The sequence below is a fragment of the Oculina patagonica genome, chromosome 4 (assembly GCF_052425735.1).
Source record: "Oculina patagonica isolate OP01 chromosome 4, crgOcupat, whole genome shotgun sequence".
Taxonomy (NCBI): Eukaryota; Metazoa; Cnidaria; class Anthozoa; order Scleractinia; family Oculinidae; genus Oculina; species Oculina patagonica.
Genome location: NC_135761.1, coordinates 1,804,961 through 1,831,106, shown reverse-complemented (window position 1 = coordinate 1,831,106; position 26,146 = coordinate 1,804,961). Strand labels below are relative to the sequence as shown.

The window sequence follows — 26,146 nt, the reverse complement described above, 5'->3', positions numbered from 1 at the left end:
AATGTGACATCAAACTCCTCTGTAGACAAAAATTATATTTTTATTAATATAGGCCATTTCCAAGACACCCTTTGCCTCTGTTTCAAAACGAGTCTACGTGCGAAAATGTGTTTAACTACCGGTCCATTTTCATGCAAAACAACTCATTTTCATTTGAATGGTTTCGCACGTTGACTTTGAAACACTGAGAGAGAAAGGGCAACTCGAAAATGACCCATATATTATTTTGCTATTTATTTTCTTAACCTGACGGGGAACGAGGCCAGCGAACAGAAACTCGACATCATTTGATTTCATTTTCAAAATTTTTCGCACACCCAACCCGTTTCTGTTCCAGTTTAGTTTCGGTATGGGTCATGGGTGGGGAGACTTCATCCCGTCCCTTTTGCTCCTACATTCAAAAAACCAGAAACACCTTGCTTAAAGGAGCTCAGTCACGGACAACTCATCCTGAAAAAACTGGCAAGTTTTTTCAAGTTTTTCAGTCGTAATCCGTCTTAAATTCTGACTACATTAACACGAGACATTCAATGTGAAGAGTTTATTTAGGATGCGTCAGTCAGTCATCTGATGCAAAATGTATCCTGATACAGTCATCTGATGCAAAATGTATCCTTATACAGTCATCTGATACAAAATGTATCCTGATTACAATCTTGAATCTTGCAAAAAACAACAGCTCGTTCTAAGAGTAATTTAAAAGTTGTGTGCTACGCCAGATACGAAAAACCACTAAAAACCACCCTTTAGAAGTAAAGTGGCCAAAAATAAGTGGAAACGTATTCCTCATCTAATGCAGCAGCACGAGACCTCGAGAGAAACTGGGTACTAAATAATCTAGAGCATTTTTCAATAGACTAGTTACAAAAGCTGAACAAACAACACTTTAAAGAAAAAAGAAAAGCAAGCGAAGACGAGGACTGACGACGTAGAATGACCTAAATCTCCCGCCAAAACCTATATATACCTAGGTATCCCATAACAACCCGCGAACCTCTCAACCGTGCCGTCAGAATAGTAATTTCTGCCTAATTCAGTCATTCAAACGTCAGAAATTACATTCTTCGTCAGACGAAACCATCTGTGGTTTTTTCGGGTTTTGATTACTCCTTTGTTGTTTTTCTACATTACACAACTATTATTTTGATAAACCACTGAATGCAATGGTCACACGACACATCTCCACGGCCCGGCCAAGACCTGTACGCATGCGCACAGCCTATTACCCGTGGAGTGGCAGCCATGGACAGCTGTTTCGTCCTTGCAAGGACTCATCAGCATGGCATAGCTAGGAAGGGTCTCACATAAGATCACAGACCACGCCGTTTACTCCAGAGGCGAACCCGAAGGTTGCTTTAAACCCCAGCTCCATATGAACCATATGGGAGCTGTGGCTGGGACTGTAGAACAGTCTCGGCAATGCGTAAGGAGATGTGGATCGCCTAAATTAATAGGGATGCATGTGTGACGACATAAAAATGTCAAAAATAAACCACTGAATGCAATGGTCACACGACACATCTCCACGGCCCGGCCAATGTTTCCTTCAATTTGGAAGTAATCAAAAAATGACTTAAAATATCATGACAATGCTCCTTTAAAAATGTAAAAATGTCCTAAGAAGTAATCAGCGAAACCAAAGAAATCTTGCAACCATAATCGTTCAACGCTATTGTTTACAGTGACAGTCGCATGTACCATGTGTTTTCTTGTATGCACCATGTCAGACGCCTCAAAAATTCATCGTATATTTCATCTGACGATACACTCTTAACACATCTAGATCTACCCTCTATTCCGTTCCAAGGAAACACAAATGACCTGAGTTTTACGGAAACTTTACATAACAGTGGGCACCCCAGCTCGTGTTAGACTTATGATGTATAAATTTGTATATAATTCAGCGTTTTTTAATTCGAGCGTCCTGTGTCGGTCACGACTGTAAAACACCGGGCGTGCATTTAAAGCTCTCTCTCATAGTTATCAGGGAATATCCGCAGCATGGAAAGTGCCATGCCACTGTACGACTGGCCAGGATTTGGGTGCTCTGCACCTTGAATTCCACCTGGAAAGGAATACTGAATGCAGATGGTACCACAGCTTGGCGATAAAATGAGAGAAAAAACGACGACGACAACAACAACAACAAACACTGTACAAGACTTTACCAAGATTTTTACCGCAAAGTAATATACAACATTGGTTACGGAAATCATTCCAATTTATAAAAATGAGGATGGATAATTCTGAAAAAAGGCTTCTGATTTTCATAGCATGGTGCAACTAGCAATATTTCTACTTTCCACTTGAGTGGCAAGGAATACTAGTCCACTACGGGTGTGTCAGGATTACCAACTTTGCTGGTTTCACATATGGCACTGTGCTAGTTTGCATGTGCACGTGTCTTGCTCAATAACACAAAACAAGCAGAACTGGTGTCTAACGCACGCCATCCGTTTGACCGCCGCGCCTTCATATTAATGACGGGATAGCATCTTGTCTTTTAATACAGAAGCTAGATCTTGTTAGACACATAAATCAAGTTATCATTTTCAAACATATGAATGATGATCTTGTGATCGTCTAGATAACCCTCCTTGTTTACTGTTTCCTCTTTTGTTTTATTAAAGGAACGTTTCATTAACTGCCGACCATAGGCGTACGAGGCGGGGGGGGGGGGCGAGGGGGGCTGCAGCCCCCCCAGTGCCAAAATTTTTCGGGCAAAATGCTTAGAATTCGGGCAACAAGCCTAGAGAAAGAAAAGAAAATAAGCCGAGAAATCTCAACATTACGTTCGAAACAAATTACATCTATAGAAAAAACGTATTGAAAATATACTGAATTTTGTGGTTCAAAAGTTCAAATTTCTCATTCATCTGTTTTCGTTTTCTCTCGCAAATTGCTATAATCATGGTCAATTTTTCGCGCAAATTTTGCGTGATCCCTCAGTTTGATTTAATTGCAATCACCTTTTCCATAGCTTGCGGACTTTGAGAAAGTCTATTTTTTTTTTCGGGCAATAAGGTGTCCGCCCCCCCCAGGTCCGAAGGTGCCCGTACGCCTATGCTGCCGACTGATGAAGGGGTTATTCCCGAAACGTCTCGCTAAACGAGAAAACATTTTAGCACTTTTTTTTTTAAGAAAAAAAAAAAACGTTTCAAAGTACATGAACAAAGTGCTACACAGCAACTTATTATTTTTATCTCATTAACTGCCGTTACCATAAAGCATCCCACCAGTATCAGGGGGGGGGGGGGGACTAACTCCCTCGATATCCCATGCAGATTAAGATTCACGAATAAAAGCTCCCTTTCAAAGGAAAGAATAATACCTACCATAATGGCCTGAGAGATTAGAAGGCAGTGGGGATCAGGCCATCTGCCCACACTAAAATATGGTTGTTCCATCCATATCAGTTCACCGATTTCACGGAGCTGAATATTTTCATTAAAAATCGAGACTTTCTCATGTAGAAAATATGTTTATTGGTTCAATTATATATATATATATAGCCTTGGCTCCTAAGTGAAGCATAGCTCATCCACAGTTTTCTTCCACTGTTCTCTGTCTTGGGCTTGGTGTTCAATTTGGGTCCATCGTAGACCTATCTGTCGCAGTTCTTGTTCGGCTGATCTTCTCCAAAAAAAAAAAAAAAAAAAAAAAAAAAACTATTGGTTCAATTATTCAATTAAAATTCCTCTTTCTTCGGAAAAAAAATTAATAGCCTAGAATTATATTTGGAGAATTTTATAGCCTTGAATCCGACTGTCAAGGCGGAAGTCATACTCCGTCAGGTATCATTTCCGCGAACTCGCGTCTGATTTCTCGGAAATCGCGTGTATTCTCGCGAAGATTTGGCGAAAATTTGAAAATGGACCGGATGAATGGATCGAGATATTGGATCGATTCACGGATGGATCACGGGAAGGTCATTATAACATAATATGCCCGAATGAGAAGGTTAACAAGGTTACGATGATCTTGCTAGGTGGCTCATCTAACCCTCTTTGTCACATGGGAGACATAAGGCGTCAACTTTTGCCTTATATTTCTGCCAGGCTCCTCTATTTTAGTACCCTGGTCCCACAGGTTTTCTTTCTTCAATCCAAGTTCTCATTACGTTTATAAACTGTAGCTTCTTCCCTCAATGGTGTTGAGATATACTAGACAGTTTGACCAGTCAATATCCGGCGGTAATAACTTCCAGCGAATAAAGAGGGTCTCGATGAGGTGGTGGCTTGTACGGTTAACGGTTACTATTTTGGCACTCTTTAGGACTACTGGTTAATTTCACGTAACTGTTGATGTAAAAAGATCAAGTCAATCTTAAAACATATTTTAAGATTTTAGGACCATTCTGGGATAAAAAAATAATCTTGCGTATTTTATGTTAAATTCTTTTGCCGCTAATTTCCACGAGACAGTATGCTTGGTTATTTCTGTAGGTACCGGAGCACAGTATACGCCATTGAGTTGAGCATGAATTAATTCAGTGAACGTGCATAATTAGGGTTCATTATTTCAAAACAAGGGTGGGGGCCTCATGTCCTTTGGGTCCACACGTCCACAGATCCAATGGTCTATATGTCACAAGTCCTGCGGGCTAGATTACTGTAGTTTTATTACATTTTATGCTGGGATTTCGACGTTTATGAAGATTTAAAAGGTGAGAACGCGCTGAGCAACAACATTAAAAAAAAAAAAAAAAACAGGTGTATACTGATTCAGAGTTCAGGAAAAAAGTACATTCTGTTAGAATCTAACTTGTAATGTTCCTTCGTTCAAAAATAAAAAAACTAAATGTAATGACAGTAATATTACACACAGTTATGTTTAAACTGCTCAAAAAATACGTGAGATATTACACAAATAATATTGTACACCATTTTTCCTACCCCCATATTAATTGTTAAACTTTGTGCTCTTTTTGTTTAAAATCACTCAAAACTGGACTGGTGCGAAGAAAAAAAAAATGAAGTGTATTGAACCGTCCCAACAATATGACTGGGCGTACAATGGCTACAATTGTCACAAGCCGATACGCCTATATTTTCTACATGTAGAAAAGTCTCCTGAGTTATGGACTACATGTACGCTATCTTATTCATTTGATACGTTATGCTAATTTCGTTAGTAAACACACATACAAACTTTGATTTAGTTATAGTCTGTAAATATACCTACAAATGATTACACAACAGAAGATTAAGTTCTTTAAAATATGCAGATGTTGCGGTTCAAGTTTGCCCTTGGAGAAAGTTAGTATTTTCTTTTGTTTTATATCCATTGTCATGTATAAAAATACACCAGATCAAAGGTAAAAAACAAATTGTACCAAGGCTAAAATTGGACACAACACAAATACAACAGATATGCTCTCACTGGTTGGTATTCCAGGAAACTAAGAGAAACAGATTCGAACAGGTTTCAACTGTATTTCCCTTGTCTCCTCATGGGCTTAAATGTTCTAACGCTAAAGACCAGCTGAGAATTGGTCCAAATTATAACTGTCAGCAGAGAAGTGTGTATTTTAAATTGGTAGCTAAGAGCTGAAATCTGCAAAGTCAAGTGAGAGCTGAAAAGTAAGAGTTTCAATTGATTGCCGAGAAATCACCAAAAATAACTGATAGAAAAATTACAATAACGAGCCCTAACCCCCCTCCTTGCTATTCCACTTTTTGTAAAAAAATCTTGCATGCAACAGAACACTATTTCACGCAAGTGTGTTTTGCGTGAGGCAAGAAATCCGTCTCTTTTTTATCCTTTACCAACATGGAGTGTGTTTTTTAGCAAGGCCATGCCAACACATTTCAAATTTTAAGCAAAAAACATTTTTAAACAACCAAGTAACCTACAGCATGCGCTCAATTCATCCCTACTGGAAAGATCTTTAAAATTCGACTCCAAAGATGTTAACTGACGACATACCTCTACAGATGTTTGATTGGTTGTTTCCTGGGTTAATTTTCGCGCAAGCAACGGTCAATACGACCCACTGCATGGATCTCTGTAGAGCTACCTCGTCAACGTGGAATTTTTCAGGTCGAATCACAGATATCTCTCTTGTGCGGGGGAAGAATTAAGAGTGCAAAGATAGAACTCCGTTTACTAAGTAACGCTTGAGCATCCATTTCTTTTGAGTGACAGAAGTGCATGCTAATAACTTTGATACATTTCATCTTTAACGAAGTTTCGGTCGTGATTGCATCCAATCAGCGAATACCCTTGGCAGCCAGGTCTTCTTTGACTCGCCTCAAATAGGCTGGGTCGGGATATCCAAACCTGTAACATAAATAATATCACTAAAAACGCATTAATTATTAATGAAGGTAACACATAAGAGCTGTAACTATCATTTTAGCGAGTATCTGCAAATAGGATTGAGGATTTCCGTGATTTACATACATTAAATAAAAACCCATGGCTCCATTGCAATTGAGCATTTAAGATGGTTTCCGCCGAACATCCGAGCAATACAGGCAAAAATAACTTAAGTTACCACAGAGATCTCATAACGTGGTAACAGTTTAAGTACAGCTAACAAAAACCCATCAGAAAAATGGATTTGAAACTATCTAAATTTCAGTTAAAACGGGCGTTTCACGCCAGTTAAAAACAAAATGGCGCGCGTTTCAAACATTTTTACGAGGTTTTACCTTAATTTTCTCGAGAATGCTTTAAAGTTTAATCACGGGGTCACTAAGACAAATGAATTTCAGTAAGATGTTTCAAATAGTGTATAAACTATTACCGTACGATTAGTAGGTTTTTGGTACTTAATTTTTGCACTCATTGCTCGAACTTTCAGCAGCATCCGTCTTAAATTAATGAAACTCAGAGAGTGCCAGCTTAGGAGACAAGCTTATAACAATTTCAGGAGAATTATCCACGACATCTAGTTCCTTCAGCAAGCTTTGATTTATTCGTCGAGTTCACCATAGGATATTCACTCTCTACCTACCCCTGGGGACCTCCATACATATTTGTCTTGTGGTGAATATCATTCCACGTGACCTGGTTTTGTAGTCCTGTTGTTACTGAGGTTCCAACAGTGAAAACCAAGCGAGCATCAAAAGCTTTTCTCAAAAGCTGCAGCACCTCGTTGCCCTCTCTGTTATCAGGCAGATAAGCAGTACGTCGGGTGCCTTGGTACCAATGGCCAGGATTTGGATGTTCCTGTCCTTGAGTTCCCGATGGGAAGTTATAGTCGATGGTGATTGTACCACAATCTGCAAACATATGACAGCAACAATAGCTTTGTTTGTTGTTGTTGTTGCTACACAGAGGACAGGGGAGGGCATATAATTCAAAGGGACTTTAATTTGTGTCTGAACAGTTTATGTACATTTGTATATTTGTACATTACAATATGAAACAGGAAAACAACCTCCACGAAGTCGCCAGATCAGAAGTCTCTGAACATACAAAATGCTATGAAATATAAAACAATCCCCCACAGAAGAAGGCTTTTAAATCCGAAAGGAAGAAATTACATCGTTTTTAGAGAGCTTAATCTGGAAGAAGGATTTTTACGCCTGAGTTTTAGTTGGTTTTTTTTTCTTGGAAAGGAAAACATTACATTTTCAGGGGAGCATGTTATCTGAATCTGATAATGTTACCATAATAGCCGGGAAGGCTTTGATGACTTTTGTGGAACTGCATTTGCCCTTCAGGCTGATTTCCTTTAATAACACATTGCACGTCTTTACACACGGGGCACCTGTTGTCATGCTTTAAGGCGGTCTCCAAGCACTCTGTACAGAAGACGTGTTTACACTTCAAGGTTCGTGCATTGGTTACGGTATCGAGGCAAATGGGGCATTCGGTTTCAGAAGCAGAATCTGTTAAGACAAGAAAATCAAATCCCTAACAGATGTTAAATCTCAAGGGCTACGTCTAAGAAAAAGTAAAGGAAAGAGAAAATGACTAAATCTTTCGGTAGTAAAATAACAAATAAAATGTGTAGCTCGCAGCAGTAAGCAAACTGAGCGGAAGTCATTGTGAGAGTAAAGTGAAAAGTGTCTGTAGTCGATGGTGTTATAAGCCTGGTTTGTTCAAACTGTTTGGTCAGTTTTGCAAATGGGGCATTCCGTTTCAGAAGCAGAATCTGTTTAGACAAGAAAATAATTTTCCTTACGAGTGTTAAATCTCAAGGGGTACGTCTAAGAAAAAGTAAAGGAAAGCGAAAATTACTATATTTAGTATTAGTGTAGCTTTTAGTTTTTAGCAGTGTCCCCTAATTAGTATGGTTTTATTTTCCAGGCTTTAAGGCTTTGACACTTAAATAAAGTTTCTTATCTTATCTTATCTTATATCTTTTAGTAGTAAAATAGCAAATAAAAAGTAGTATGCGCAGCTCGCAGCAGTAAGCAAACTGAGCGGAAGTCATTGTGAGAGTTAAGTGAAAAGTGTCCGTAGTCGATGGTGTTTGTTCAAACTGTTTGATCAGTTTTGCCGTGATGTTGTTGACTGCATGTATAACGTTTGTAAACTGTTCGTCAACAGTACCAGCCCATATCATTTCATATCTCTTCGTGGTCAAATTAAGTCGTTCTTTGTTTGTTTCTATACGCACGCAGTGAATGTTGAGTCATTCGGTAAACCCCGGGAAAAGTGATCAGAATACAGTAAAAAACCCACGTATCATCGTCAGCAGGATCTCCCAGGGTTTTTTGTTTAGAAAAAGGGAACAAGTATGTCATGAGAATTATAAATATTTTTGGATTATCTTAAAGTTACAGGTCTATTAACGCGAACTTCCTGTAAAAAGTCTTAGGTAACAATTGAATTAATAAATGAAGAACAAGGGAGAAAATGCAACAAGTTTAAGGGACCAAGGGGAGGCCTTCAAACATTATAGCGTAATGTATCCCGAGATACCTTATCGGACAAAATCGAACAAAATCGAACTCAATTGAACACAAATCATTCGATTGGGTTCGGTAATCGAACAAAATCGAACATATAATTTGTCGAACGCAATCGAATTTTATCCGATTTGATTTCGATGATTTTGTTCGGAATTCATCTCTTGACGTCTGAAAGTTCGGTAATGAACGTTCGATTGAGTATAATTGTTGGCTGCTCGGTAATCGAACGTTTGTGTTCGATTGCCGAGCAGCAAACAATTATACCCCGGGAATTAATGTAAAAACAACTACTACTTGATTTTGTCCACTAAAAGAAGTAGATACTCGCCTTTTGCAGAGCTACGAGCCCTTTTAAAACTTCTACTGTTGTTTTATCTGTTTACATTTAGAACGGTTGATGAGCAACTCTTTCTGAAAACCTTCCATGCACTTCGTATTACTTCAAAATGATTTCGCGCGCAAGCGGCCCGAAACTCGGGTCCATATCGTGAAAATATGGCCCGCTGGATCTTACGTAATCACACATGACAACGTTAGTCAAGGATTCTGAATACTGCATGCTGCTGAGATGTTTGTGAGAAAAGTAATTTACCTCCCGACGTTTCCAAGAGCTCATCTCGACTAACAGTAACCCAGCGACTAGTTTCTTTCATCCTTTCCATCCCTTTCTTCTTCTTCTCTTTCATCCCTTTCTTTCTTCTTTCTTCTTTTTTTGAACGATCAGTATGGCTCAGTCTGCTTTTCGCTGCAAAAGATACAAAGTCAAACCATTAAATGTTCTGAAAACTGACAATGCTACCTGTGCTTTGTTCTCTTTCAGTGACGTCGCAGCGAAGGCAATTTTATCAAAAGAATGAACCCCAGAACTTACTCGTGTTTTATAAATCGATAATAACACAGAAAATAATTTTCTATTCCTTTTAGAAAACACTGCGAGAATAATACATTTTGTGACATAATGCTGATTCGAACAACCACCAATTCCAAAAAATCTTAAAGTAAAATCTCGTTAACATGACATTAACAAGCCTGTTCCAGGCTCTCGGTAGTTATGCGACTGCGAATAACGCGGGTGAGCGAGGAAAAAGTGAGGTGGGACGAAAGCGAGCGATAACTGCCGAAAGCTTGGAACAGGCTAGATATTAATTAATTAGATATTAATTACAATAAGAAGAAACAGGAAAGGTATAAATACCTGAAGATCGTACAACCTCATTCCCAGGGTTACTCTCTGGGAACGAGGTTGAAGATCCTTCTGTTGTTTTCTCTGCCACTGACAACCTGAACGGACTGCCCTTAATAGCTTCTCCTCGAACGGTAATTGACACATCGAAATCACCTCCAGTGTCAGGCGTGTACATTACTTGATAGTGGCCATTTTTATTGTCAGTTACACTAGTTTTGAAAGATTCCCATGTTTTGGCGGATTTGATCTCAATATTTATTTGGTCGATTTCGCTGTAAGTTGTCTGGCTTTTTGAATCCTTAGTGATTACTGTAAATGTGCCATATTCGCCTTGTATAGCTCCAGTCAGACCCCGGCCTCCAGCTACTGATAAGGAAGGTTCGGTGTTAGTCGAAAGTAACTTTCCTGGGGCGTTTATTAGGGATGACACAACATTTGGATTGTACTTAACCTCGGTAAGATTTAGCATCGGCTCAAAATGAACCGAAAGTTCCTGAAGTCTTCTCTCTAACATTTTTTCCACGTTTAAAATCTCGGGTAAATTCTTTCGAAAAAGGACTTTCTCGCCAAACTCTAAGCTATTGTCAATTTCTGTCAGTTTTCCATCCAATCTGGTCATTTCGTTTACAAATGACACTTGAAAAGTTCTTTTCTGCTTGATCAACTGTTCTGTCACGCTTGTCTCGTGCTGGCGAATTAAATTTATGCATCGTTCTGCAGTATTATGGACTTCTTTCGTCGCTTGCTCGAAGCTGTCGTTTACTTTCAGTCGTCGTTTCTCTAGAAATTCCTTGTGGTTCCTCAAACGAAAGCGGTTTGCCTGAACTTCACTTACTTTAATCTCTAGTTGTGATTTTTTCTTTTCAAGTCCTTTCTCCAGGGTAATTTTCTTGTGATCTTCATGATCCAATATGGCGCAGTCACGACAAATGCAAATTTTACACGGTTCGCAGTAAAACCTGAATTCATCGTTGTGTTGCTTACAAACGTTTGATCTCCGGGCATAATCTTGCGCATCGCTTGACTCAAAATTTCTTATTTCTTTAACATGGTGGCCTCTAAAGTCTTTCCATTTCTTATGAAGCCCTGCGCAGTCTTCGCACAAGAAGCAGTTGCAATCGAAGCAATAAAACTTTAACGATTTCCTTTCTTCGCAGTTTCCACACTGTGCTGAGTCTTCTTCTCCTCGTCCACTGTAAGCCTCTATAATGTCCACCATCTGCTTATAAAACAGGTTAGATGGAAGGCTGGCGATGTTGTTGTTCGGGCATTCGGTGATTTGACGACATTTCGGGCAACTCAACGCTCCGCCACCCTGCTGTCGAAGCCAACCTTCCAGACAGGATTTGCAAAACGTATGAAAGCATTTTAAAATCTTCGGATCTTTGATTTCACTGAATTGTTCCTGGCACACTGGACACTCTATTTCCTTCTTGACATCATCGAAAAAGCTTTTACTTTGAGCCATGTTTCTTGAGCAAGGAAAACAAATCTAGCTCTGAACTAATGCATGAGGCATAATGCATAATTCACGGAAAAGCACGTACGCAAGTAAGGTGACGGTTCCTAATGCGTGACAAATACACTAGTGCCAAGGACCTCTCGGTTTAATCAAACAGCTTTGGGTATCTGATTAAACCGGTGGGACAAATCCGTCCAAAATCGTTTAAAATTTAGAGAAAGAAAATCTGAATGGCAGAAAACAACAGAAGGTAGTTTATTTATCGTGATGTATATTTTTTCTGTCATATATTTCTAAAAAAAAAAAAAACTTCAGTTGTGGTGAAGATCTCCTTCGTTGTCAACTAACGAAAAGAGGAACCAAGAAAGAGAAGAAAAAGAAAATCAAGAAATAAAATACCATGGCCTCGTGAACACATTTCATACAGGTAATGTTTGGCCCAATTTTGGCCCTCGTGTCTTTGTAGTCCGACTAAGTTCCGGAACAGGGGGTGGGTGAGGTGTCGTATTCTCCACTTTAATACTTTCATCCATTGATAACAACTTTTGACTCGACGCGGAAGATAAGTTCCGCTGATGATGACCTCACAATACGAACTACAAAAGTCCTAATGTTACTGTATCCCCGACACGCTACTTACGTTTTACATTTTCTCAGTTCTTATTCAGTTTACACTATACGAGAGCAATCTTATGACTGGGCTTCCCGTCGTTTATCTGTACATGCAGTACGTTTGTGTGTGCGTGTGTGTGTGTTTTTTTTTTAATTTCAGGCCTTTATCGATATGGGGAAATCCGATTTGTCCCACGGCGAAAATATACTCAGAACCTCATACAATGCGTCCTCGTGCCAAAAGTACTAGGTAGGGTAGAAATGTTTTCAAACCAGCTAGTTCTTAGAATGAGCCGACATTGGCTATTGTAAGTTGAGGAAGCTGTGCATACCAGTTGCAGAAGCATTATCAAATTGTGTGTATGAGCGATTACAGGAAAGAATTTTGGCTGCACCAAAAGACAGACTAGAAGGTAAGGGGAGGGCGAAACTGTGGTTAGTCACTTCAACCCGGTTCTACACAGGGAATATGAACGACTAATTATAAAGTAGACTAAAATTTCACTCCTCTCTTGAGACTGGTTTAATCTCAAAGAATTAATTGGCCAACAATGGTCAATGTTTGGTTCGCTTTTGGATCGTTTTAAGGACGTTCGCGCCAAAATTTTCTACTCGATAGATATCTTTATTTTTTCACTGCGGTGAGATAATAAGTTACTTGTGTCAAAAAAGCAAGAAAAGTGTTGGGGTCACCGGCTTCGTTTCAGAGAAAATCGTGTGGAAAACTACCCTGATTTTGAAAAATAGGCGCACGTAATTCAGCATGGTTTACAGGGTTTATAGTTAAAAATATCGAAGACGAGTAAGCGGAGGCTGACGATTTTGGTCACATTTTGTAGAAGTGCGTCTGTTGCGTAAATAATTCCTAGTTTTGCCATCTTTGTTGTAAAACCTAACCCTGGAAAAACGCATTTGAAACTGTCGTACGGCAAAAGGGAAAGCTCAAAAAGCGGAATTCAAACCGTCAGTGTGACAAAAAAATTAAACTTCCACTCGATAGATTTTTTTATTTTCTCGCAAAACGTAGATATTAACAAAAGTGATCCGTTAAGAAAAAAGTAGGGGTAACCGACCATTTAAGAGAGCAAATTGCTAGCGAAGCTAGCGGAACGGCAACTCACCCTATATGTTCTTAGAAATTTTACTCAGCGCGCGCGCTCAAAGTATGACGTGGCATGGCGTCGCGAAATGAATTACGTGCGCAGTAGAAATGCGCATAAACAATTAGCGCGAACGTCCTTAAGGGCCCACTGACGTATATATTTGGACCCGTTGCTAGGGACATTCACGGTTATATAGTTTAAGCAATTTTTTAGGCGAGGACGTAGTCTCGAGCCTAATGTTATCATGTTAGTATAAAGCGATTTTGGATTCTTCGTGTTAAGATGTGATGATTCGAACCGAAGAGGACTGGTAACTAAGACCATGTTTGTTGGCGTCCGCCATCTTGGAGTGTTCGGTCGAGCATGTGAGAATTTTTCGCAGCCAGAAGCCTTGACTCGATTAGTAGCTGATATTTTTTTCGCTCCCTTACAAACTTTTTGTGATATCAAAGTACACAAAAACGTTATCGACACACCTATAAGTCGAGGGACTAAACTATTTGTGATTTGAACTACTGCCTGGCGACATTGTAACCTGAGCTTTAACTGAAGACGAAGTGCAGAAGACGTACTGGGGCAACTGCAGCTGAGGTGAGCTATCTAAAGTTTATTTTGCTTGTATTTTATTGAATACCGTAGTGTTGGAATAACATAATTGTCAAAGTATTTATTGAATCGAAATAACGCTTTTAAAAGTGAAATATCTGCCAGATGTTGTTATATTTAATTTGCTAAAATTTATAGATCAGAAAGCTCATTAGCGATCCCTTCTGTCGACAGAACGTTTTCACTCTTACTACTAGGTCAGATTTCAACATTGAAAATAGTGGTGTACAAAGCAGCAGTAAATCTATATAAACAAATGATTGTAAAATATGGATACAAACAAACTTATTTCAGGCTTTACCACTGATAACAGAACTACAATTGATCATATATTTATACAAATCTAAATAAATCAAGAGTCCAAACTGGTGTTCTAGAGACACACCTCAGTGACCTTAAAGCTGTGTGGTTAACAACCAAAAAAGAGTATATACATTTATTTTTGTAGGCTATGATAACTAGTAAATGATTTAAGAAAGACATAATGTACATGTAGAAAGATGTGTTTCAGAAAAAAGAAAAAATTAAGTGAATTAAGTAACTACTTATGTTGCATTAAATTGTTGAAGTTAATCAGTCTTGGTGTCTAAACAAATATGTGTTAAACAATTATTAATTTTTTCAACTATTGATTCTTTCTTTCATTATGTTTACAGAACAGAAATAAAAACAACAACAACAGAAAACATCCAAGATACAGTTTTCAAATAATCCACTGATTGCTGTGCTTTGTCCTAATTGCTTCAATATGTTTAATCTGCACTTTGTCAAGAAGCACCATGAATGTGTGAATGTAGCTATTGCATTGGAACTGGTTATTGGCCTCTATTCTGCCTCTATGCAATATGTACATAATAAAAAGCCCAATCCTCACTATGAATGGCAGATATATTTTAAGCAAAACACAGCGAAAACCATGTAGCAATAACACCAAAGTTAAAAAATGGTGTAAAACATCTCTGGATTTACTACTGAAAGACCCTCAATACAAATTCATCACTGGCAAACCACTGTATCAACTCTACTTGCTAGTCTCCACTTGTACTGTATCAAAATTTTGGACTTATTGGACTTGCTTGCATCACAAATTGTACAGATAGTGCAAACAACTATCAGCCCCATTTAAATTTAACAAGAGTCAATCAAGATATTATATCAACTTTTCTTCCTGGAAACTTTTACTTCCTTGCACTGTGTTTTACCTGTAAATGATATTAAGTGTTTGGACCTACTGGACAAAGGGCACGTTACAGATTGTACAGTCAGTGCAACTGTCAGCTATATTTAAACAAGAGGCAATCTAGAACATTATTGCAAGACAATATTTTTATGCCAAACTCGTGGAAGTTTCCTTGCTGTCTAGTACAGTTACAAAATATGTTGCATTTCATTGTCAAAAGTCGTGATAAAAGACATCATATTAGAATTGTACAAAGTAAATTGCCAAATTTGTGATCAAAGCAGCTTATTATTTGCCTTTTATTAATTAACGTTGGTTACAAACTAACCATACCTTGGAATGCACAACTAAAAACACCACTGGAAAACAACGTGCTGTATTTTAAAATTCTATTTAGTATACCTGACAAACCCATTTTCCCTCCTTTATTAAGTGTCTCAACTTTCGACTTACCGGTAGAGCGAGGAGCCCAAAAAGGTGACCACTTTTAATGTATTCATATTCTTTCTTGCAGGTGTTATCCAATCAGAAGCTCGTCACAGCTTCTCATTGGAAAACGGCTGCATGAAAGAATGTGAATTAATTAAAAGTGGTCACAAATGTGGGCTCCTTGCTGTAAATCACACTTTAATCAACGATATCAATTTTGGCGTTCAATTACTTAGATATCTTTTGGACTCACAATTTTACTCAATAGACATTTTTGGCTTTGACAGTGTAAATTGCCATTTCAAACCACATGATTTTCAAAAACAGAGAACTTGTTTTTTTTAACAAGTAAAAAAAAAAACTAAAACTATCTGAATACCAAGAGCATTTGTTTGAATTTGAAAGAAGTGATTCCCAAGAGTGATGCCACATAGTCTGTAAAGGGACAACAAACAAACAAAGCCCATAAGGCCTATTCTCAGTTCTTTGTCTGGAATTTTTAACATACTGACTTGCTTAACTGGAACGTCCTCGCCTTCGTATGCATTGCATACCGGTTATCTTGTTTAGTTATGGTTGAATCTTTTACTCAGTTCATAACGTAAATATGACGTCATCGGGCTACGCCCATGATCACGTGACCAATAAAGAAAAAGTCTAAAATTTATGATGTTTTGCATGTTATCAGAAAACCATTCATAGTGTCATGATCTTTATTTGTTTTTGTATCTTGGTAAGTATGGGTTTCATTTCATTATGGAAAATAATTTTTTTAGAGAGATTTAAAATATTGATTTGTCCATAAAATTTTTATTAAAAATGATTTAAGCAAATGAATACTTAGTTATGTTCCCGACCCAGGTCGGAAAAATATAACGTCGAAAAAAAGTGAATCAAATGAAAGACCGCCAAGTATTTAGATTTTTTTCTGCAAACCGGAAATCATTTTGTTAACGCATGCGTAATTCATCTGACAAGAGAACAGTCCGCGCGCTAGTGGTACGCGTACGCTTTTGAGATTATTTGCATGTGTAAAAAAACTGCTTTTCCTGGTTCAATTTAATCTGACTGATTCTCAGATATGAAGTCAACTATTAGTCAGGAAGTTTTTCGGTAGTTCTTATTGTTTCATCTTATTTGGCGAGTTTGAAGAAGTGCTCGAAAGGAAATTTTTTTGCACATCTGGCGCGTACAGATAGCGTGAGTAACCCGTACACGCAATACAGCGCGCGCTCTTTTAAGCACCTTAGCAACGCGCGAGAAATCCGTCAGTGGGCCCTTAAGGCGGATTCTCTAACTGAAAATCCGAATACTCTGTAGGGATTTCGGTGAATCGAAATGTCGACCGTGGCTCTCGCTCCCGTACCCTGATATTTCCGAAAATCCACATGGCGTGCTGGCTAGTGTTTTGTACTCCATTACTTTCCCTGCTTAGTTCCAGCATGTATCAAGACTGAACAAGGTGAGAACGCGCTGAACAACAACAACATTTTTAATGCAGTTCTACACTGATACAGAGTTCACTTCAAATTTAACCACACATGTAATATTAAGTAAAATTAACAAGGGGTCGTTCAATCGACTCTCAGACTCTGGTACATTTAACTAGAATATAAAATTCTGCAAACGTTTTGCTCGTCTTGGGCCAAACCTTTCAGTAAATGGAAGATGACAGCAACACTACACAAAGTTATCTCAACAAGCTGCTTAGGCATCAAATACTTCAACTAGACTGAGATAAATTTAGAACATGTACATGTCCATTTTTCCCCCAAAAAGAGAGAGTGGGAAACAAGTGTGATGAACTCTCCTAATATAGTTGTCAAAGGTTGAACGACTTATATTTTCTAGGTTATATCTATGTACGGAAAAATACACTGAGGTATCTACTGTATATATGCTATTTCATTAACACTTTATGTCCACATCTTGACCGCCAACACGCTAATTCCATTTTTAGTTGTAAACACTTTCTAACTAAACACTGAATAGACACATCCGTCAGCAAACTTCGTTATATAAAACAGATCGTAAAACAGCAGAACATAAAAAAAGCTATTTAAATATACAAATACAATGAATAGATATGCTTTCACTAGGACATTCCTGCAAAATTAGATACAGATTGGAAAAAGTTTGCCCTGTATTAATCTTGTCTCGTCCTGTGCTTTAAAGTCCAAACACCATAAAGGGCAATGTTTGGGCGAAACAAAGATAAAACTTAAGCCTTTTGCTCACCGACCTATGCTATGCTATTACTATGCTTTTTGCTATTGCTATGCTATATGTTTTTTCGTAAGTAGTGACAAAAAAGAACAGGAAATTTGTCAGGGTTTGCCTATACAGTTGGTTTCTTGGTTAAGCCAGGCAAACACATGATTTAAAACTTTCAATAGAGAACGTTTTCATGTAACAAACACACCTGTACGTATTAATCAAATATTATTACTCGTCCTCAATTTTTGTTCCCAGGAAAATTCCATTCTACAAAGATCGTTAAAGTGTTTCAAATTGGTTGTTTCTTGGTGTTACAATTTGCACTCGCAAATAATCAATCAGAAAAACCCGACGGGTCTCTGTATCTGATCTGCAGAGCAACGCCATCAGTATGGAATTTTTCGGGTCGAATCCGGCTCAGATCTTTCTCGAGCGGGGAGAGAATTGAACGTGCGTATAGAGGTCTAGTTTACCTAGGCTGTTATAACGCTTAGGTTTTATTTCTAGTGAGCACAGAAATTCACGCTAATAACTTTGATGTATTTTCAACTTGAAGGAAAAGTCGGATTGCTTTCAATCAGCGGATTCCCTTGGCAGCCAGGTCTTCTTTGACCCGCCTCAGATAGTCTGGGTCGGGATATCCAAACCTGAAACAAATATCATACCAACTAAGTTATGATTCATTTAGGAAGAGAAAACATTTAATCGGATTGAGGAATTCCATGATTATACATATCGTCAAAATATCTGCAAAAAATGGCTCCCAGAAAATACAAGTTGGCCAAATAAATAACCATATTGAAATCTCATGCACTATTTAGCATGTCTAAACTCCTAAAAGCGAACAATTCTTTTACAAAATCTAACCCTTTTGTAAGCACAACGTAGAATATCGAATATCTACCTACCGCTGAGGACCTCCAGACATATTTGTCTTGTGGTGAATATCGTTCCAAGTGACCTGGTTTTGTCGTCCTGTTGTTACTGACGTTCCAACGGTGAAAACCAATCGAGCATCAAAAGCTCTTCTCAAAAGCTGCAGCACCTCGTTACCTTCTCGGTTATCAGGCAGATAAGCAGTACGTGAGGTGCCTTCGTACCATCGGCCAGGGTTTGGATGTTCCTGGCCTTGAGTTCCCGATGGAAAGTAATAGTCGATGGTGATTGTACCACAATCTGCAAATGTATGACACCGACAGTAAAGAGAGATGTTTTTCCTCCTTTTTGTTATTAAACAGAGTCGAAGTCAAATATTTAATTTTAGCCTCCTTAAACTAGATCCCACAACTTTAATTTACTCTGGCCTTGGAAAACGAATGTGGGGAGCAATACTTGTACAATAATATTTATAGTAATAAAATGGCCAGAAGTACTGACCGACCTACTGACCAAGAAGATTAAGATTTAATTAATAAGCATATTTAACTAGTAGTAATCAGAGATTATTGACAGACGAGCTTTCGACAAAGATAAAATGGTCATTTTCTTTCAAGTTTGGGTTTGTATAAAGTAAATTTGATCGATCTCCTAGCCCCCATTCCGATTTTCACACACAAAAAAATTAACAAAACAAAATAAAAAATGGAGGTGGAGTGTGGAGAAGGTATGTTAACAACAGTCCAAAACTAATAAACCGTCTTTATTTTGTTCTCTTTCTCTTTGTGCATTGATAATTGCTTATTGGTAGTGCATCCTGGGACAGAAAGAGAGCAATCAATAGGAACTAAAAATCTGAAAACCTAAAAAGATCCCCTTACAGTCGTAATCACATTCTGAAACAAACACAAACACTCGCACAAGTCAGCTTAAGCTTAAGATTCCTGGGAATCTTTTACGATCTTATGCAGAAGTAAAAATTGGCGTAACCGACGTATTTTAGAAGCATGGGAAATCAACACTTGAGGGAATCCGCCGTCGGGATGACAGCATGCATCTGCCGCACGACTTGTTAAAAATTTGCATAGTATAAAAACGTGCTTTTTATAAATTTCATGTCACTTTCCCTGATGAAGTCTGAAATATAGCTAAATCTTTGGGGATTTTTACGAAATATTTAGAACTTTTTAAACATTTTTAAACCAGAGTAACGTTTTTATCTTCAATCATGTACATGACCGTTTTTCAAAGGACTGAATATGTCCAGGGTGGTGAATATCTGTATTCTGGCAATAATATTACCGTGGTAGCCGGGAAGGCTGTAATGGCTTTTGTGAAACTGCATCTGTCCTTGGGGTTGGTTTCCTTTTATGACACCCTGCACTTCTTTACACACGGGGCATCTGTTGTCGTGCTTTAAGGCTGTCTCCAAGCACTCTGTACAGAAGACGTGTTTACACTTTAGACTTCGTGCACTGGTTATGGTATCAAGGCAAATGGGACATTCGGATTCTGAGCCTGCTCCGCCAGCAGCAGAATCTGTAAAAAGGATATAAAATTAAAAAATATGAGTCGGTCAGCCAGTATTTCTTTAATTTTTACACTACAACTGATAAAAGAGTGGTACCTCTTAGGAATTTAAATGAACACGAACCACGCCCCAAAATCCGTCTTCTGGTTAAGCCTTTTTCGATTTCCTTTTCCAACTTTTCGACGGGTATTGTAGTCACGGTAACTTTTATAGAGAACTTTTTAAAAGCACTGCCGTTTTAGGGGCGACAGCGAGGTCAGTAACCGACGGGGGGAGCCTGGTGTAAAGGCAGGCCGCAGCCAGGGTATAAAAGAGTTTTGTTTATGAAAATGAATGACGTAAGTTTACATTTTACAGTTGATTTACGAAGCCTAAAAGCTCAGTTAGGGTGCACAGCCCATTAGTTCTAATGTTACTTTCTTTCTTCTTTCCCGACTATTTTTACTATCCTTGCCTTTTTTTCTGAACTAATTACTTAACTCAATTACGCAGCAATCGTCCAATTTTTAAAACGAGGCTTGTTTGCAAACTGAGAGCTACACTTGGGTCATTTGTTTTTTTTTATGTTGTCTTGGACGGAAAAAGCTCATTGACTTAAACACATTAACTCGCTACAGCATGGTGTGCTTATTAAGCAGTAATTTCTTACCTTCATCTTTTCGTTGCGTTGAGTTTCCTGGAGGGAGAGAGAATCCCGTTGTGCCTGTACTTCCAGGCTCTTGAGCTGTGGGCGATCTTGTATCAATACCACCGACCGAATTTGTCTTTACTGCGTCACTGTAAGATGTGTTTGAAAACGACTGATGATTGGAGCCTCTCAAAGGGTGATCATTTTCAGCAGCAGAAAAGCCAAAGGCAGTGTTGTGATGATGGCTACTCGGGTTTGCTGTTGACCAATTGTTGTCAAAGTTATTTTTAGTTTTGTTTTTACCGCGGTCTGGTCGTGTTGGCGACATTCCAGAGAAGTTGGCAGCATCAGCACCAGTTGGTGGCCTTTTTATAGCTTTTCCTCCGGACAGCACTTTACTGTCAGAATGTCCTTGGCTATTTCCATATCTAGAGATGAACTCCTTTCTGAATGCTTGCACTGACGGATCATCTATGTTCACGAATCTGATGTCAGAGATCGTTTTCTTCTTTGGATCACCTTGTCTGAGAAACTCCTCGAGGGCATCAAACATGACTTTAGCGCATGCGTCTTTCGGCATATCATAAATGCCGGAACCAATAGCTGGCAATGCTATGGAGGTCATATTCCATTCTTCTGCGATTTTAAAACTGTTTATGCAGGCTTGGCGAAGGACTTTTTGGCTGTTGGACAATCCTACATTTCGGCAGTCTGGTCCTACAGCATGGACAACCTTCTTGCAGCGTAGTTTTCCAGCACTTGTTATAGCAACTTGACCATCTTTCAGAGGTCCACCTTTCCCTACAATCTTGTTAGACTCCTTCTCGATTGCTTTTCCCCCTCTGTCGAGTATGGCCTTAGCCACACCTCCATCGTGTCGAAGGCGGTTGTTGGCAGCGTTTACAATAACATCAACTCGTTCATCAGTTAGGTCTCCCTGGTAAACAGACACCTTTACTTTACCTACAAAAGGAAAATAAGAGTGAAAAGGAGCTTTGTGTTTGAGTAGCGAAGGGGCGGACTTGCTTTGCGTCTATCACCAAATATTTCTTTTAATGCACAGTGAGCGGCTAGAGGGGGACCCTCAACACCCAAACATCGCAAAAACAATACATAAACACCGCATCACCGCGAAAAAATGATGAATCACCGTCACTACAATATAGCCAAGTTACTTATCGATGAAAACGTCTTAGGATTTGGTTAAAGATTAACTATGTGTTTTTAAGAAATAAGGGCGGATTAAGGAAGATAACAGAGCTTATAATTACGACAAGAGACAAGAAACCGTAACACCGCTAATAATTACGTTTCACCGAACACCGTAGGTTAAAAAACACAAACATCGCACACCGTAGGGTTTATTGGGATCACCGCAACACCGCAAGATGGGATTTATTCACCGCAAAACCACATAAAAAATGAGCGATACCGCAAACCCCCATGTCCCCCTCCGGCTGTTCAGTTATGGCATTTCTAGCCAAATCCCATTTCCCAGCCTATTGTTTTCCTGATTTTCTAAAGTGGCCCGGCCGGCTGATGTCGATTGTCTGTAAAGGTGATCAGTTGCCCTGAAAAAGTGGGTGGAAAAGGGTATTTTTGTGACTCGTGCTCGGCCTTCTCCCGTGAAATGGCTATGTTTTTTCTACTCGCGAATAAAGTATAATAGCTGTGAACCGCAATTCTCCAAAATTATTTTCCGTGAAACAAGAAATAAAAAATTAATGCTGAATTCGCCGTGAACTGCGACTTTGATCTTTTTCTTATTTCGACACCGAATGACCACTCGTCCGTCAACGACTTTGATGATATTGTGGTGGAAGAAGATTGTGCCATTCCGGCGTTATTTACAGAACGAGGAATTTGGTTTCATTTTTGCAGCGCGCAGAACCCGAAGCGGACGGATTGTGAAAACATCAAACAAGGCTTTGCTTAAGACGTAATTTCAGAAAATAAAACGCTACGTTACTTATGGTAAAAGGTTCCCTTTTTTCCATGAAGCATGAAATGGCTATTTTATTTTTGGGAATTGTAAAAGAACCATTTTATTTTCAATGAAATGTGATCTAGATGCCCCTTTTACCAACCCTCTTTCTAAGCTGTGGTGAACATATGAAATGAATAAATTTACATTTTATACCTCAATCTTGAGGATATCACTAACCTCGGTATGTTTCTAGCAGATCGTTACTTCGGACACCTCTGGAAGAACCAGGTGGATCAACATCCATCGCGTCTTCATGATCTCTCGTTCCTTGAAATTCTTCAGTGCCCTTGCCTCGCTTTGAATCCCTCTTTATTTCCACCTTCTTCTTTTCTAAGGAACTCCAGGGCTTCTTCCAAGTGGTGTTCTTCTCCGTACAACTCCCAATGCTTTTTATCCTGCCCTTTCTCCACCAAAACTGGAAACTTTTTCATCATTTCTTGAATTTTCTTTCGCGCAGTGACAACATGTTTTTCATTCTTGAGGGAGAAGCGCTCCATCTTCATATTCTGAGTCATTTGTTGGTACAGGTCAATAAACAGGTCGCACGCCTTTTCGTATTCTTCAGTGCTGCACGCATCTTTTGGGATCAAGCTGATTTTGCCTTCTTTGGCCTCTCTTGGTACCTTCACGTGGTATACGGCTTCAATGTCGTTTATTTCTGTTTCGTGTGCTTTGACAAACACTTTTATGAACTTCGGCTCGACCTCAAAATTTTGAATTTCAGTGGGTTTGACAGTGGCAACGTGGTTGGCCTGTGTTTCGTTTGGTTCTTCTTCACGGTGATTTTCTTCATTCTGCATTGCATTTACCCCGGGGCTGGTCTGGTTCAGATCTTCTTCCTGTGCCTCGCCACCAACACGAGACTCATTTACTGGGTATTTTCCTTTGCATCCGAGTGAATTCTGATATTCCACCAGATTGATTTATAGCCTGTTGTAAGTAGGTACGGGACATCTCCACTTGTTTGAAAGCTCCTGACATTGTAAAACTTTCACTGGTATCAATCCACTCAATGCCAGTTTTGCCAGCGATTTCCTTTAAAAGGGTTTCCGTTTGCTCTCGACTGAGGAGTTCCACAGTTTCCAAGCAAAGCTCTGCAGACACCAACTCAAACACCTAACCAAACAAAAGAACGTACATAAATTCGACTTAAAAATCACTTTAACACATAAAAAATATATTTTTAATGACCTTGTAAGGTCTGAGAAAAATAAAAGTTTATTAAAGAGTTTAGCACAAGAATGAATAATAAAACGGTATGATCAATCTCTCCAGAAGACCTTGTCCTGTAAACCGAACATTGGAAAAGTGGCATCATTGCTGATTTTTCTATTTTATGCATTGTATTAGTATTATAACAATATCGCCTAGTGGATCATGCTACTTTGACACTTAAGAACGAAAATCAATTTAAATAACAAGACAAAATATCAATCTATCAAAGAACACATATTTAACTCAAAACAACAAATAATTAAATAACGTGAATATATTTTACGGTTAGGAGAGAAAGCAATGCACCCGGTTTGTATTACCTCAAAGTTATGATCATTCCTCGTCATGGTTTCCTCATACGGTTTGACTTTTAAAGCAACTCCTTGAAACTCCTGTTCCTGCTGTACAACTGATTGGACAACTATTAAATGGCATGAGAAAATACCACGTACATATTAAAAGCAGGCAACGAAAGTCTGTTTAATAACTTACGATTAACAGTCACTGGTATAAAAGATTGATCCGGTAAAAGGTACTTTAAAATGCTTTTATTCAGGGACTGATGTTTGTAAATCACCAACTGGGGTTTGCACAATATTAAAAGATGACAGAGTGGAGTTAATTAGTACGTGACTGAGAATGAATGTTTTGAAAAAGTACCCTCACTAAATTGGGTTTATTTTGCTGATTGTCGACATTAGTAACAGGAGCCTAATATTTTTTTTGTTCTAGGAAGTAGAGGATGAATAAGATCCTGTGAGTGTGGCTATAATATTCTATATTCTTCCAAATGAGCCGGATCTAACACTGTATAATAGAAGCTTATGCAGGTTGTAATGTTTTCAAACTGTTAGAATAAGGAGAACCACTTTTGAAACCATCTTTATCATTTACTATGCTAAATGTTTTTACAAAAACCCAGACAAACAACAGCGTTGTATGACAGAATACAAAAAGCAGATTATTTTGCTCAGTTTTTATTGAACCACTGAAATAATTCTACAAAAAGACATGTTCAGTCTTGTGTTTTTCATAAACCGCAGGCACTGACTCAGTGAAGGTACAGAATTGCCTATCATTGCCTCAAAATATACGTGTGTTCTAAAAGCTGACATCTGTGATGAGAAATGTGGCAAACGTGATTGTGTGACACTTTTAATTTAGCATAACCATGCAAATTTAACCATTGAAATTTAAACTAAAGCAATGCGTCGATTGCCATTATTTTGCAATATTGAAATCCTGTGTAGTTCATAAATGTGTAGGTTCACTAATCAGGTTAAAGCTTTCAGGGATAAATTAACATCCACTACATTCAGTTCAAGTTAGCTTTCTTTATAGAATAATAATCATGTAGTCATGCATATTCAGCGAGTAATGTAAACAATTAGATGCCAGCTTCGATCGAGGCAGAGTACAATTATATTATATATAGCAAAGTGTTGTTACTCTTAAAGAAAACTGAAATGATTACTGAACGACTGCGGCACGAAAAGCCTAATTAAATGCCAAAAAGAAATGTAATTCGAGTATGACACAGCTTGATTGACATGACAGCAGTTTCGGTTTGCAGTCAACGAATAACGCAGGGATTAGCATATTCCCGATCCTTCGAGGGGCTTATGAGTCCTCAGACACGAGGTTGTTAGTAGGTTTCTTCTTTGTATCTAGAAAGCCAGTCGGCCATGCATAAAGATCTTACCTTCAGGGCTGTCGAATGTTATCACTGCAGCTCCTTGCTTACTGATAGTGATACTGTCGATATCGCCACCTCCATTTTTCTTTCGCTGAAAATGAATAATTAGATCTTCCGATTTTGTTGTCGCTCGAAAACCTGTCACATGTATGCTTCGAGAAACACTCGTCGGGTCGACGTGAATGTCATCTTCCACCCGAGAAACTACCGTTCCAGAACTTCCTTCTCCGTTTGTCGTTTTCTCGGCCATGTTCGTCCAAGCTCTGATACAGGATTGAGCTATTTTGTGCGAATGACTTTCCGAGAAATCGAAAGCGGAAGTAATTCGCTTTCCGGGAATCCCCTGTGGTATTACGTGTTGAAACTGTCCAAATCGAAAGGCAAAGTAAAGCTTCCCTCTTCAACAACCGTGAGGACGTTAATAAAAGTATTTGTGAACAGTAAGGGCGAGCAAAAGATTGCCTTAGAACCTCTGATATATCAATGATAAAAGAACTGGCGTCACTAATGACCTCTAATGGCTCAGGTTTCGTTTCATTGAACGCGAC

At 38.7% G+C, this 26,146-nt stretch overlaps 1 protein-coding gene, 1 long non-coding RNA gene and 1 pseudogene across 7 annotated transcripts in view; 1 reads left to right on the top strand and 2 right to left on the bottom strand.

Annotated features, from left to right (window-relative positions):
* LOC144649064 (E3 ubiquitin-protein ligase TRIM45-like) overlaps positions 1-11,623 on the bottom strand; it is a 79,741-nt gene extending 68,118 nt beyond the window's left edge. Inside the window, exons 1-6 of one of the 5 annotated variants that reach the window (XR_013569819.1) lie at positions 10,066-11,619; positions 9,463-9,615; positions 7,620-7,841; positions 6,962-7,229; positions 5,929-6,282; positions 3,524-3,633 (exon numbers count right to left, since the gene is read on the bottom strand). Coding sequence is in view for 3 of the 5 variants with exons in the window: in XM_078508531.1 (XP_078364657.1) it covers positions 6,213-6,282; positions 6,962-7,229; positions 7,620-7,841; positions 9,463-9,615; positions 10,066-11,524 (2,172 nt within the window). In the remaining 2 variants the exon portion in view is untranslated. Of the gene's footprint in view, positions 1-3,523; positions 3,634-3,680; positions 4,299-4,705; positions 6,283-6,961; positions 7,230-7,619; positions 7,842-9,462; positions 9,616-10,065 lie in introns of those variants that run through there. The other 4 variants (XR_013569818.1, XM_078508531.1, XM_078508533.1 and 1 more) reach the window with 4 other exon arrangements.
* A 1,845-nt stretch (positions 11,624-13,468) lies between these two features.
* LOC144649126 (uncharacterized) lies at positions 13,469-14,700 on the top strand. Its single transcript, XR_013569844.1, has 2 exons — positions 13,469-13,824; positions 14,496-14,700. It is a non-coding gene; the product is annotated as an uncharacterized LOC144649126 (long non-coding RNA).
* Positions 14,701-16,921: 2,221 nt separating this feature from the next.
* On the bottom strand, positions 16,922-26,083 carry LOC144649058 (uncharacterized; annotated as a pseudogene). Its single transcript, XR_013569817.1, has 7 exons — positions 25,605-26,083; positions 24,223-24,323; positions 22,865-23,803; positions 20,722-21,663; positions 19,844-20,080; positions 18,574-18,841; positions 16,922-18,312 (listed from the first exon to the last, which is right to left on the bottom strand). The product of XR_013569817.1 is annotated as an uncharacterized LOC144649058 (transcript).
* Between the last annotated feature and the right edge of the window lie 63 nt (positions 26,084-26,146).